Genomic DNA, 14,464 nt, shown 5'->3' with positions numbered 1-14,464 from the left:
ACAACTTTGTACCTGACCTGTTTGGAGAGCGTCTTGGTCTTCATAGTGCCGCTTGCTTGGTGGTGTTGCAGACTCTGGGGCCTTTCAGAACAGATGGACTTTATTATAGGTGGACATTATTTAACTAATTATGTGACTTCTGAAGGTAATTGGTTGCACCAGATCTTATACATATGTACGCACCACTTTTCAGTTTTTTATTCGATTTTTTGAAACAAGTTATTTTTTTTCATTTCACTTCACCAATTTGGACTATTTTGTGTATGTCCATTACAGGAAATCCAAATAAAAATCTATTTAAATTTCAAGTTGTAATGCAACAAAATAGGAAAAATGCCAAGGGGTTGTAACACTCGTCCTGGGAAGAAAGAGTGGACCAAAACGCAGCATGGGAAATGTTCATGTTAATTTAATAAACTGAACACTGAATGAACAAAATACAACAAAGAGAGAGAACGAAACGAAACAGTCCTGTAAGGTATACACACAAAACAGAAAACAACCACAAACACAGGTGGGAACAGGCTACCTAAGTATGGTTCTCAATCAGAGACAACGATAGACAGCTGCCTCTGATTGGGAACCACACCAGGCCAAACACACAGAAATACAAAACAAGTACAACATAGAACACCAGACATAGAATGCCCACCCAAACTCACACCCTGACCAACCAAAATAGAGACATAAAAAGGATCTCTACGGTCAGGGTGTGACAGGGGTGAATACTTTTGCAAGGCACTGTATCCAGCAACTTACTTATAGCTCCTTTTCAGAATACCTTTGGTGCTGCAAGGTGCATTGTTAATTTGACAAACTCTCTCCCAGGGTGACGCAGAGGTCCAAGTTCATTAACAATGATCTAACAATGACCCTTAATGAACTATCCCCCAGCCCTGACGGAGCAGTTACATTCACTTGAAAGCAAATGTTTTTTTCTGCATCTTCTGAATGCCCACAACTTGATTGAGTTTACCTGGCTTAATGGAATAGTCCCAAAACTGTCAACAGTATTTAAAATACTTAAAATAGTATTTGAACCCATGTCCGCTCCCCACGTCCTCAACTCTTCTGAACCCAGATCAGTTCCCCACGTCCTCAACTCTTCTGAACCCAGATCAGTTCCCCACGTCCTCAACTCTTCTGAACCCAGATCAGTTCCCCACGTCCTCAACTCTTCTGAACCCAGATCAGTTCCCCACGTCCTCAACTCTTCTGAACCCAGATCAGTTTCCCACGTCCTCAACTCTTCTGAACCCAGATCAGTTCCCCATGCCCTCAACTCTTCTGAACCCAGATCAGTTCCCCACGTCCTCAACTCTTCTGAACCCAGGTCAGTTTCCCACGTCCTCAACTCTTCTGAACCCAGATCAGTTCCCCATGCCCTCAACTCTTCTGAACCCAGGTCAGTTCCCCACGTCCTCAACTCTTCTGAACCCAGATCAGTTCCCCATGCCGTCAACTCTTCTGAACCCAGGTCAGTTCCCCATGCCCTCAACACTTCTGAACCCAGGTCAGTTCCCCACGTCCTCAACTCTTCTGAACCCAGGTCAGTTCCCCATGCCCTCAACTCTTCTGAACCCAGGTCAGTTCCCCACGTCCTCAACTCTTCTGAACCCAGATCAGTTCCCCACGTCCTCAACTCTTCTGAACCCAGATCAGTTCCCCATGCCCTCAACTCTTCTAAACCCAGGTCAGTTCCCCATGCCCTCAACTCTTCTGAACCCAGGTCAGTTCCCCACGTCCTCAACTCTTCTGAACCCAGATCAGTTCCCCATGCCCTCAACTCTTCTAAACCCAGGTCAGTTCCCCATGCCCTCAACTCTTCTGAACCCAGGTCAGTTCCCCATGCCCTCAACTCTTCTGAACCCAGGTCAGTTCCACATGCCCTCAACTCTTAACACTTAATACTCTTCATTCCTTTGGGGAACGCAGGGCTCCAGCACAGAGAGGGTTTAGGCTGCTTCCCAAAAGGCACCATATTCCCTATGTAGTACTACTTCTGACCAGGGCCCATAGGGCTAAAAAATAGTGCACTATAAAGGAAATAGGGTGCCATTTGTGATGCAAACTAGCCTCTAACCCAATATCGTTTTTAATAGAAAGGATGTGTCAGAGTCTGGGAGGCAGGGAGCCATTAGCCCCTGGTTCATCCAGGTTAAAGCCCACTAGAACGGGGAATCCAGGACACACAGTGAATTACTGTCTGCTGTAATTTAATTAGGTAGGACCTAGCTAGTCAAACTGAGACTGAGTCTGTGGTCTTAATTAGGTAGGACCTAGCTAGTCCAACTGAGACTGAGTCTGTGGTCTTAATTAGGTAGGACCTAGCTAGTCCAACTGAGACTGAGTCTGTGGTCTTAATTAGGTAGGACCTAGCTAGTCCAACTGAGACTAAGTCTGTGGTCTTAATTAGGTAGGACCTAGCTAGTCCAACTGAGACTAAGTCTGTGGTCTTAATTAGGTAGGACCTAGCTAGTCCAACTGAGACTGAGTCTGTGGTCTTAATTAGGTAGGACCTAGCTAGTCCAACTGAGACTGAGTCTGTGGTCTTAATTAGGTAGGACCTAGCTAGTCCAACTGAGACTGAGTCTGTGGTCTTAATTAGGAGACATTTTTATCTAGCCCTGAAATGAACTCTTATCTACTCATACCTGGAGGAATCTCCAGTCTGAATGTTATCTCTTCGTAGGTTCCCTGGACATCTCCTGACAGACTTTGTGCATCACGCACGCACGCACGCACGCACGCACGCACGCACGCACGCACGCACGCACGCACGCACGCACGCACACACACACACACACACACACACACACACACACACACACACACACACACACACACACACACACACACACACACACACACACACACACACACACACACTGTAACTCACCCTGACCCCCATGAAGCGGTCTCTCAGTACGATCCAAGAGAGCAGGAATACGAAGGCCTTGTTGCAGCAGAACAGAGCTGACACGTCTGTGGTGTTGATCTTCCTCAGGGCCTGTGTTAGAGACAAGATCACGTCACAATTGCTAGATTTTCGGTGGTGTAGTTGGTTACGTGTGTTTTTGAAGCAGAGGATCAATAGTTTGAGTCCAGTAAGGGGACAGGGATGGTGAAGGAAGCCATACCGCTAAGCTAGCACTAGAGAACGACCGATTAATCGGAATGGCTGGTTAATTAGGGCCGATTTCAAGTTTTCATAACAATCGGTAATCTGCATTTTTGGACTACCTGTTACGGGAGTGCAGCAAGGAGCCAAGGTAAGTTGCTAGCTAGCATTAAACTTATCTTATAAACAATCTTAACATAATCACTAGTTAACTACACATGGTTGATGATATTCCTAGTTTATCTAGCTTGTCCTGCGTTGCATATAATCAATGCGGTGCCTTGATGCGAATGCGCTTGATGATTTAACAAGCGCATTCGCGAAAAAAGCACTGTTGTTGAACCAATGTGTACCTAACCATAAATATCAATGCCTTTCTTAAAATCAATACACAAGTACATTATAAAAAAAACTGCATATTTAGTTAATATTGCCTGCTAACATGAATTTCTTATAACTAGGGAAACTGTGTCACTTCTCTTGCGTTCCAGTGCAAGCAGAGTCAGGGTATATGCAGCAGTTTGGGCCGCCTTGCTCGTTGCGACCTGTGTGAAGACCATTTCTTTCTAACAAAGACCGTAATTAATTTTACATAATTATGACATAACATTGAAGGTTGTGCTATGTAACAGCAATATTTAGACTTAGGGTTGCCGCCCGTTCGATAAAATACGTAACGGTTCTGTATTTCACTGAAAGAATAAACGTTTTGTTTTCGAAATTATAGTTTCCGGATTTGATCATATTAATGACCTAAGGCTCGTATTTCTGTGTGTTTATTATGTTATAATTAAGTCTATGATTTGATAGAGCAGTCTGACTGAGCGGTGGTAGGCAGCAGCAGGCTCGTAAGCATTCATTCAAACAGCACTTTACTGCGTTTGCCAGCAGCTCTTAGCAATGCTTGAGGCACAGCTCTGTTTATGACTTCAAGCCTATCAACTCCTGAGATTAGGCTGGCAATACTAAAGTGCCTATAAGAACATCCAATAGTCAAAGGTATGAAATACAAACGGTATAGAGAGAAATAGTCCTATAATTCCTATAATAACTACAACCTAAAACTTCTTAACTGGGAATATTGAAGACTCATGTTAAAAGGAACCACCAGCGTTCATATGTTCTCATGTTCTGAGCAAGGAACTTAAACGTTAGCTTTCTTACATGGCACATATTGCACTTTTACTTTCTTCTCCAACACTGTGTTTTTGCATTATTTAAACCAAATTGAACATGTTTCATTATTTATTTGAGACTAAATTGATTGTATTTATGTATTATATTAAGTTAAAAGAAAAGTGTTCATTCAGTATTGTTGTAATTGTCTTCATTACAAATATATATATAAAAATAGGCAAATTAATCAGTATCGTCTTTTTTTGGTCCTCCAATAATCGGTATCGGTGTTGAAAAATCATAATCGGTCGACCTCTAGCTAGCACAGTGACACCTGTTACACCTGCAGGCACTATACAATACTGTCACAGTCCCTAACCTGACACACACACGCACGCACGCACACACACACGCACACATACAAATGCACACACACACACACACCCCAGGATGGTGGGAAAGCAGCACAGTACCTGTAGGTACAGGTAGTTGGTGAGGATCCACAGCAAGCCAAACGGAGCCACCTTAGTGAAAAACACCTTGGCTGTCAGCCCGTCGTCCCCGAAGAACCGACAACACTCCCTAGAGAGGAACACACACAGATGAACACCCACAGGCATGCATGCACGCACGCACGCACGCACGCACACACATGCACACACACGCACACAAAAACAGACACACGTGCACAGTACACAGGTACATGTACAGTTGAAGTCGGAAGTTTACATACACTTATGTTGGAGTTATTAAAACTCATTTTTCAACCACTCCACAAATTTCTTGTTAACAAACTATAGTTTTGGCAAGTCGGTTAGGACATCTACTTTGTGCATGACACAAGTAATTTTTCCAACAATTGTTTACAGACAGATTATTTCACTTATTATTCACTGTATCACAATTCCAGTGGGTCAGAAGTTTACATACACGAAGTTGACTTTGCCTTTAAACAGCTTGGAAAATTCCAGAAAATTATGTCATGGCTTTAGAAGCTTCTGATAGGCTAATTGACATAATTTGAGTCAATTGGAGGTGTACCTGTGGATGTATTTCAAGGCCTACCTTGAAACTCAGTGCCTCTTTACTTGACATCATGGGAAAATCAAATGAAATCAGTCAAGACCTCAGAAAAAGAAATAGTAGACGTCCACAAGTCTGGTTCATCCTTGGGAGCAATGTCCAAATGCCTGAAGATACCACATTCATCTGTACAAACAATAGTACGCAAGTATAAACACAATGGGACCACACAGCTGTCATACTGCTCAGGAACGAGACAAGCTCTGTCTCCTAGAAATGAACGTACTTTGCGAAAAGTGCAAATCAATCCCAGAACAACAGCAAAGGACCTTGTGAAGATGCTGGAGGAAACAGGTACAAAAGTATCTATATCCACAGTAAAACGAGTCCTATATCGACATAACCTGAAAGGCCACTCGGCGAGGAAGAAGCCACTGCTCCAAAACCACCATAAAAAAGCCAGACTACGGTTTGTAACTGCACATGGGGACAAAGATCGTACTTTTAGGACAAATGTCCTCTGGTCTCATGAAACAAAAATAGAACTGTTTGGCCATAATGACCATCATTATGTTTGGAGGAAAAAGGGGGAGGCTTGCAAACCGAAGAGCACCATCCCAACCGTGAAGCACGGGGGTGGCAGCATCATGTTGTGGGGGTGCTTTGCTGCAGGAGGGACTGGTGCACTTCACAAAATAGATGGCATCATGAGGCAGGACAATTATGTGGATATATTGAAGCAACATCTCAAGACATCAGTCAGGAAGTTAAAGCTTGGTCGCAAATGAGTCTTCCAAATGGACAATCACAAAGACCTGACCTCAATCCTGTAGAAAATATGTGGGCAGAACTGAAAAAGCAAGTGCGAGCAAGGAGGCCTACAAACCTGACTCAGTTACACCAGCTCTGTCAGGAGGAATGGGCCAAAATTCACCCAACTTATTGTGGGAAGCTTGTGGAAGGCTACCCGAAACGTTTGACCCAAGTTAAACAATTTAAAGGCAATGCTACCAAATACTAATTGAGTGTATGTAAACTTTTGACCCACTGGGAATGTGTAATGAAAGAAATAAAAGCTGAAATAAATAATTATCTCTACTATTATTCTGACATTTCACATTCTTAATTAAAATAAAGTGGCGATCTTAACTGACCTAAGACAGGGAATTTTTACTAGGATTAAATGTCAGAAATTGTGAAAAATTAGTTTAAATATATTTGGCTAAGGTGTATGTAAACTTCCGACTTCAACTGTATATGTACAAACACAGACAAACAAACAAACACAAGCTCACACAGCACAAACACATGTAAACAAACACAATGACATTTTAGTATACAACATTAGTGTTAGTATTCATAGTCTATGCTAGTGATGGGGGGGAAATCGATACAGTTAAATATCACAATATTATTTTGGATGATATTATATTTAAGCAATAAGGGGGTGTGTTATATGTCCAATATACCACTGCTAAGGGCTGTTCTTAGTGCCTGGATACAGCCCTTAGCCGTGCTATATTGACCATATACCACAAACCCCCGAAGTGCCTTATTGCTATTATAAACTGGTTACCAACGTAATTAGAGCAGGAAAAACACATGTTTTGTCATACCCGTGGTATACGGCTGTCAGCCAATCAGCATTCAGGGTTCAAACCACCCAGTGTAAAATGATATTTTGACTCCAAGTATCGATATGTAAAATAAGACATATATACAGTAGCAGTCTAAAGTTTGGACACACCTACTCATTCAAGGGTTTTTCTTAATTTTTACTATTTTCTACATTGTAGAATAACAGTGAAGACATCAAAACTATGAAATAACACATATGGAATCATGTAGAAAACAAAAACGTGTTAAACAAATCAAAATACATTTTAGATTTTAGATTCTTCAAAGTAGCCACCCTTTGCCTTGATGACAGCGTTGCACACTCTTGGCATTCTATCATACTAGCAGATACCCATAGACTTACAGTCACTGTGCTAACCAAGTAGATCAAAAAGTAGATTAAGGACCTAGTTGACAAAATCCCAAAGTATATCTTAAAGGTAAACATAAAGACTGGTATGTGAACTGGTCAGGAGTAACTGGAGCTCCTGGTTCATCTCCATCCCGGTCCAGGCCCATCCAGGCTGCCAGCTCTCCATCCCGGTCCAGGCCCATCCAGGCTGCCAGCTCTCCATCCCGGTCCAGGTCCATCCAGGCTGCCAGCTCTCCATCCCGGTCCAGGCCCATCCAGGCTGCCAGCTCTCCATCCCGGTCCAGTCCCATCCAGGCTGCCAGCTCTCCATCCCGGTCCAGTCCCATCCAGGCTGCCAGCTCTCCATCCCGGTCCAGGCCCATCCAGGCTGCCAGCTCTCCATCCCGGTCCAGTCCCATCCAGGCTGCCAGCTCTCCATCCCGGTCCAGTCCCATCCAGGCTGCCAGCTCTCCATCCCGGTCCAGGCCCATCCAGGCTGCCAGCTCTCCATCCCGGTCCAGGTCCATCCAGGCTGCCAGCTCTCCATCCCGGTCCAGGTCCATCCAGGCTGCCAGCTCTCCATCCCGGTCCAGGCCCATCCAGGCTGCCAGCTCTCCATCCCGGTCCAGTCCCATCCAGGCTGCCAGCTCTCCATCCCGGTCCAGGCCCATCCAGGCTGCCAGCTCTCCATCCCGGTCCAGGCCCATCCAGGCTGCCAGCTCTCCATCCCGGTCCAGGCCCATCCAGGCTGCCAGCTCTCCATCCCGGTCCAGGCCCATCCAGGCTGCCAGCTCTCCATCCCGGTCCAGTCCCATCCAGGCTGCCAGCTCTCCATCCCGGTCCAGGCCCATCCAGGCTGCCAGCTCTCCATCCCGGTCCAGGCCCATCCAGGCTGCCAGCTCTCCATCCCGGTCCAGGCCCATCCAGGCTGCCAGCTCTCCATCCCGGTCCAGGCCCATCCAGGCTGCCAGCTCTCCATCCCGGTCCAGGCCCATCCAGGCTGCCAGCTCTCCATCCCGGTCCAGGCCCATCCAGGCTGCCAGCTCTCCATCCCGGTCCAGGCCCATCCAGGCTGCCAGCTCTCCATCCCGGTCCAGGCCCATCCAGGCTGCCAGCTCTCCATCCCGGTCCAGGCCCATCCAGGCTGCCAGCTCTCCATCCCGGTCCAGGCCCATCCAGGCTGCCAGCTCTCCATCCCGGTCCAGGCCCATCCAGGCTGCCAGCTCTCCATCCCGGTCCAGGCCCATCCAGGCAGCCAGCTCTCCATCCCGGTCCAGGCCCATCCAGGCTGCCAGCTCTCCATCCCGGTCCAGGCCCATCCAGGCTGCCAGCTCTCCATCCCGGTCCAGGCCCATCCAGGCAGCCAGCTCTCCATCCCGGTCCAGGCCCATCCAGGCAGCCAGCTCTCCATCCCGGTCCAGGCCCATCCAGGCTGCCTGCTCTCCATCCCGGTCCAGGCCCATCCAGGCTTGTTAATTATATTGCACCTAGACAATCTTACTGACACATCAATTACTGAACTGAACAATGCCAGGTGAGGTAGGTACTGTAGCTTGAGCCTCCAGGTTTAGGCTATCTGCCAGAGTGGCCTGGCCAGCCGTTGGGACACCAGGAGGTTGAAAACTGCAGTTCAAAGCTTCTCAGGCCTCTGAAGATTGACTGTTTGACTCCTCAGGGGTAATTCTATTTCTAGGCTGGCCACAAACAGCACTATATAATCAGGGAGTTATGTACTGTTAGTACTGGTCAGTTAGGTAGTTAGGTATTGTTAGTCCTGGTCAGTTAGGTAGTTAGGTATTGTTAGTCCTGGTCAGATAGGTAGTTAGGTATTGTTAGTCCTGGTCAGTTAGGTAGTTATGTACTGTTAGTCCTGGTCAGTTAGGTAGTTATGTATTGTTAGTACTGGTCAGTTAGGTAGTTATGTATTGTTAGTACTGGTCAGTTAGGTAGTTAGGTACTGTTAGTCCTGGTCAGATAGGTAGTTATGTATTGTTAGTCCTGGTCAGGTAGGTAGTTAGGTACTGTTAGTCCTGGTCAGATAGGTAGTTATGTATTGTTAGTCCTGGTCAGTTAGGTAGTTAGGTACTGTTAGTCCTGGTCAGTTAGGTAGTTATGTACTGTTAGTCCTGGTCAGTTAGGTAGTTATGTATTGTAGTACTGGTCAGTTAGGTAGTTATGTACTGTTAGTCCTGGTCAGTTAGGTAGTTATGTACTGTTAGTCCTGGTCAGTTAGGTAGTTATGTACTGTTAGTCCTGGTCAGATAGGTAGTTAGGTACTGTTAGTCCTGGTCAGTTAGGTAGTTATGTACTGTTAGTCCTGGTCAGATAGGTAGTTAGGTACTGTTAGTCCTGGTCAGATAGGTAGTTAGGTACTGTTAGTCCTGGTCAGTTAGGTAGTTAGGTAGTGTTAATCCTGGTCAGTTAGGTAGTTATGTATTGTTAGTCCTGGTCAGTTAGGTAGTTATGTATTGTTAGTCCTGGTCAGATAGGTAGTTAGGTACTGTTAGTCCTGGTCAGTTAGATAGTTATGTACTGTTAGTCCTGGTCAGTTAGGTAGTTAGGTAGTGTTAATCCTGGTCAGTTAGGTACTGTTAGTCCTGGTCAGTTAGGTAGTTATGTACTGTTAGTCCTGGTTAGTTAGGTAGTTAGGTACTGTTAGTCCTGGTCAGTTAGGTAGTTATGTACTGTTAGTCCTGGTCAGTTAGGTAGTTATGTACTGTTAGTCCTGGTCAGTTAGGTAGTTAGGTACTGTTAGTCCCGGTCAGTTAGGTAGTTAGGTACTGTTAGTCCTGGTCAGTTAGGTAGTTAGGTACTGTTAGTCCTGGCCAGTTAGGTAGTTAGGTATTGTAGCTCCTGGTCAGTTAGGTAGTTATGTACTGTTAGTCCTGGTCAGTTAGGTAGTTATGTACTGTTAGTCCTGGTCAGTTAGGTAGTTATGTACTGTTAGTCCTGGTCAGTTAGGTAGTTGGGTATTGTAGCTCCTGGTCAGTCTGTCAGAGTGGCCTGGCGGTGTGGATGTGGAGCTGTAGGAGGTTGTTTTGGTCAGGCCCCAGAATGATGACAGTGCAGATAAAGCACACTGGACACTAACAGGCCACGTACAAACAGGCAACAATACACTATAACTATAATCAGTTCATGAGGTTGAGGGCTTTTCTTCATTTCATTACTGAACCTGGCTATATGCCTGAATCCATAACAATAGACCTCTTTGACTGGGGCTGTGAATCCCCAAAACCTAAGCCCTGAACTTCAGCCTGGAACTAAGCTCAAGCATCAGATTAAGGCTAAGATTCAATCTGTTTCGTGTTTTCAACAATGCAGCTTTTAAAGACAATTTCCGATTGAGCCGACATATTTAGCGTTTACCGTGAATGGGATCTCAGTAAATATGGAACATTACCTTCAAAAGCCACATTGGCGACAACCTGCAATCACATTGAATCCCGTCCTAAGCCCCAGTGGAAAGTGGTCCGATGACAACTGCGATTGGCCTCTGCCATGCTGTCATGTATCAGTTATGTCGTGTGGACTGGTGCCAGCTCTTCCACACACTGTGTGGACTGACACATGCTAGGGCAGGGCTGCTTTAGCCCAAGAGAGGAGAAGAGCATCTGGCAGCTCACTGAAGTCTCTCCTCATCTCCCACAAAGCTGTGCATTCCACATTTCAGCCTATCATATGCTGCTCTCCAGCCCCTGCATTTTCAAGGAGATCAGAACTCTGTTGATATTTCATTTGTTTTCTGAAAGGACAGAGGGACGGGAGAGCAGGAGACACTCTGAGCATGTGTCTCTAATGGTTCTCTATTCCCTAGTGCCTAGTGCTCTAGTTCTGTCCAGAGCCCTATGATCCCTGGTCAAAATATGTGCACTGTAAAGGGAATAGGTGCCATTTGGAAGGGAATAGGGTGCCATTTGGAAGGGAATAAGGTGCCATTTGGAAGGGAATAGGTGCCATTTGGAAGGGAATAGGTGCCATTTGGAAGGGAATAGGTGCCATTTGGAAGGGAATAGGTGCCATTTGGAAGGGAATAGGTGCCATTTGGAAGGGAATAAGGTGCCATTTGGAAGGGAATAGGTGCCATTTGGAAGGGAATAGGTGCCATTTGGAAGGGAATAAGGTGCCATTTGGAAGGGAATAGGTGCCATTTGGAAGGGAATAAGGTGCCATTTGGAAGGGAATAAGGTGCCATTTGGAGGGGAATAGGTGCCATTTGGAAGGGGATAGGTGCCATTTGGAAGGGAATAAGGTGCCATTTGGAGGGGAATAGGTGCCATTTGGAAGGGAATAGGTGCCATTTGGAAGGGAATAAGGTGCCATTTGGAGGGGAATAGGTGCCATTTGGAAGGGAATAGGTGCCATTTGGAAGGGAATAGGGTGCCATTTGGAAGGGAATAAGGTGCCATTTGGAGGGGAATAGGTGCCATTTGGAAGGGAATAAGGTGCCATTTGGAGGGGAATAGGTGCCATTTGGAAGGGAATAGGTGCCATTTGGAAGGGAATAAGGTGCCATTTGGAAGGGAATAAGGTGCCATTTGGAAGAGAATAAGGTGCCATTTGGAAGGGAATAAGGTGCCATTTGGAAGAGAATAAGGTGCCATTTGGAAGGGAATAGGTGCCATTTGAAAGGGAATAGGTGCCATTTGGAAGGGAATAGGGTGCCATTTGGAAGGGAATAGGGTGCCATTTGGAAGAGAATAAGGTGCCATTTGGAAGGGAATAAGGTGCCATTTGGAAGAGAATAAGGTGCCATTTGGAAGGGAATAAGGTGCCATTTGAAGAGAATAAGGTGCCATTTGGAAGGGAATAAGGTGCCATTTGGAAGAGAATAAGGTGCCATTTGGAAGGGAATAAGGTGCCATTTGGAAGAGAATAAGGTGCCATTTGGAAGGGAATAAGGTGCCATTTGGAAGAGAATAAGGTGCCATTTGGAAGAGAATAAGGTGCCATTTGGAAGGGAATAAGGTGCCATTTGGAAGGGAATAAGGTGCCATTTGGAAGAGAATAGGGTGCCATTTGGAAGAGAATAAGGTGCCATTTGGAAGGGAATAAGGTGCCATTTGGAAGGGAATAGGTGCCATTTGGAAGAGAATAGGTGCCATTTGGAAGAGAATAAGGTGCCATTTGGAAGAGAATAAGGTGCCATTTGGAAGGGAATAGGTGCCATTTGGAAGAGAATAAGGTGCCATTTGGAAGGGAATAGGTGCCATTTGGAGGGGAATAAAAAATCTGTCATTCTGCCCCTGAACAATGCAGTTGTTCACCGGACGTTCTACCTGTCCCAGACCTGCTGTTTACAACTCTCTAGAGACAGCAGGAGCGGTAGAGATACTCTTAATGATCGGCTATGAAAAGCCAACTGACATTTACTCCTGAGGTGCTGACTTGCTGCACCCTCGACAACTACTGTGATTATTATTATTTGACCATGCTGGTCATTTATGAACATTTGAACATCTTGGCCATGTTCTGTTATAATCTCCACCCGGCACAGCCAGAAGAGGACTGGCCACCCCTCATAGCCTGGTTCCTCTCTAGGTTTCTTCCTAGGTTTTGGCCTTTCTAGGGAGCTTTTCCTAGCCACCGTGCTTCTACACCTGCATTCCTTGCTGTTTGGGGTTTTAGGCTGGGTTTCTGTACAGCACTTTGAGATATCAGCTGATGTACGAAGGGCTATATAAATACATTTGATTTGATTTGAATAGGAGCCATTTGGAAGGAAATAGGTGCCATTTTGGGACGTAGCCACTAGGTAGAGGGGGACAGATAGAGAGTGGCCCAGGTGGATATGTAGTCTAGAATCAGGGGAGCTACCACTAGATCAGATTATGGTATAACACAAGCCCTGCTGTCTCAATACATTAGACCACACTATGGTATAACACAAGCCTTGCTGTCTCAATACATTAGACCACACTATGGTATAACACAAGCCTTGCTGTCTCAATACATCAGACCACACTATGGTATAACACAAGCCTTGCTGTCTCAATACATTAGACCACACTATGGTATAACACAAGCCCTGCTGTCTCAATACATTAGACCACACTATGGTATAACACAAGCCTTGCTGTCTCAATACATTAGACCACACTATGGTATAACACAGGCCCTACAACACAGGCCATGCTATTACAACACAGGCCGTGCTATTACAACACAGGCCATGCTATTACAACACAGGCCATGCTATTACAACACAGGCCATGCTATTACAACACAGGCCATGCTATTACAACACAGGCCATGCTATTACAACACAGGCCATGCTATTACAACACAGGCCATGCTATTACAACACAGGCCGTGCTATTACAACACAGGCCATGCTATTACAACACAGGCCATGCTATTACAACACAGGCCATGCTATTACAACACAGGCCATGCTATTACAACACAGGCCATGCTATTACAACACAGGCCATGCTATTACAACACAGGCCATGCTATTACAACACAGGCCGTGCTATTACAACACAGGCCGTGCTATTACAACACAGGCCGTGCTATTACAACACAGGCCATGCTATTACAACACAGGCCATGCTATTACAACACAGGCCGTGCTATTACAACACAGGCCGTGCTATTACAACACAGGCCATGCTATTACAACACAGGCCGTGCTATTACAACACAGGCCATGCTATTACAACACAGGCCGTGCTATTACAACACAGGCCATGCTATTACAACACAGGCCGTGCTATTACAACACAGGCCGTGCTATTACAACAATATACATCCATCTTTCTGAAGGCTATACAGCATCAGCTGAAAGGTGAATGAGTAGAAAGGCTGTGTTAGTAAGCTAACATTATAAAGGCTGTGTTAGTAAGCTAACATTATAAAGGCTGTGTTAGTAAGCTAACATTATAAAGGCTGTGTTAGTAAGCTAACATTATAAAGGCTGTGTTAGTAAGCTAACATTATAAAGGCTGTGTTAGATAACATTATAAAGGCTGTGTTAGATGACATTATAAAGGCTGTGTTAGATAACATTATAAAGGCTGTTCAGTATGCAGGCCACACAGTCAGAGCCAGGGGAGCAGGGAGAGCCCAGAACCAGATCCTTGCATAAGCACTCTTAGAACCTCTGACAAACACGCACACACATGCAAGCATGCACAGACACACACGTACGAGCACGAGGCACGACTGGAAGCACGCACAGGCATGGAGGCATGTATGCACACACACAAGCTCTCGCACACACACACACACAC

General features: G+C 45.6%; 1 protein-coding gene across 2 annotated transcripts in view; it reads right to left on the bottom strand.

The window, feature by feature from the left end:
• slc35f3b (solute carrier family 35 member F3b) overlaps positions 1-14,464 on the bottom strand; it is a 190,940-nt gene that overhangs the window by 14,592 nt on the left and 161,884 nt on the right. For both annotated transcript variants that reach the window (XM_071394442.1, XM_071394443.1), the window contains 2 exons: positions 4,711-4,819; positions 2,900-3,010 (listed from right to left, as the gene is read on the bottom strand). In XM_071394442.1, the coding sequence (XP_071250543.1) occupies positions 2,900-3,010; positions 4,711-4,819 (220 nt within the window). The remainder of the gene's footprint in view (positions 1-2,899; positions 3,011-4,710; positions 4,820-14,464) is intronic.

Source organism: Salvelinus alpinus, chromosome 3, assembly GCF_045679555.1.
Source record: "Salvelinus alpinus chromosome 3, SLU_Salpinus.1, whole genome shotgun sequence".
In the NCBI taxonomy this organism is placed as follows: Eukaryota; Metazoa; Chordata; class Actinopteri; order Salmoniformes; family Salmonidae; genus Salvelinus; species Salvelinus alpinus.
This window is presented reverse-complemented; position numbering and strand designations above follow the sequence as displayed.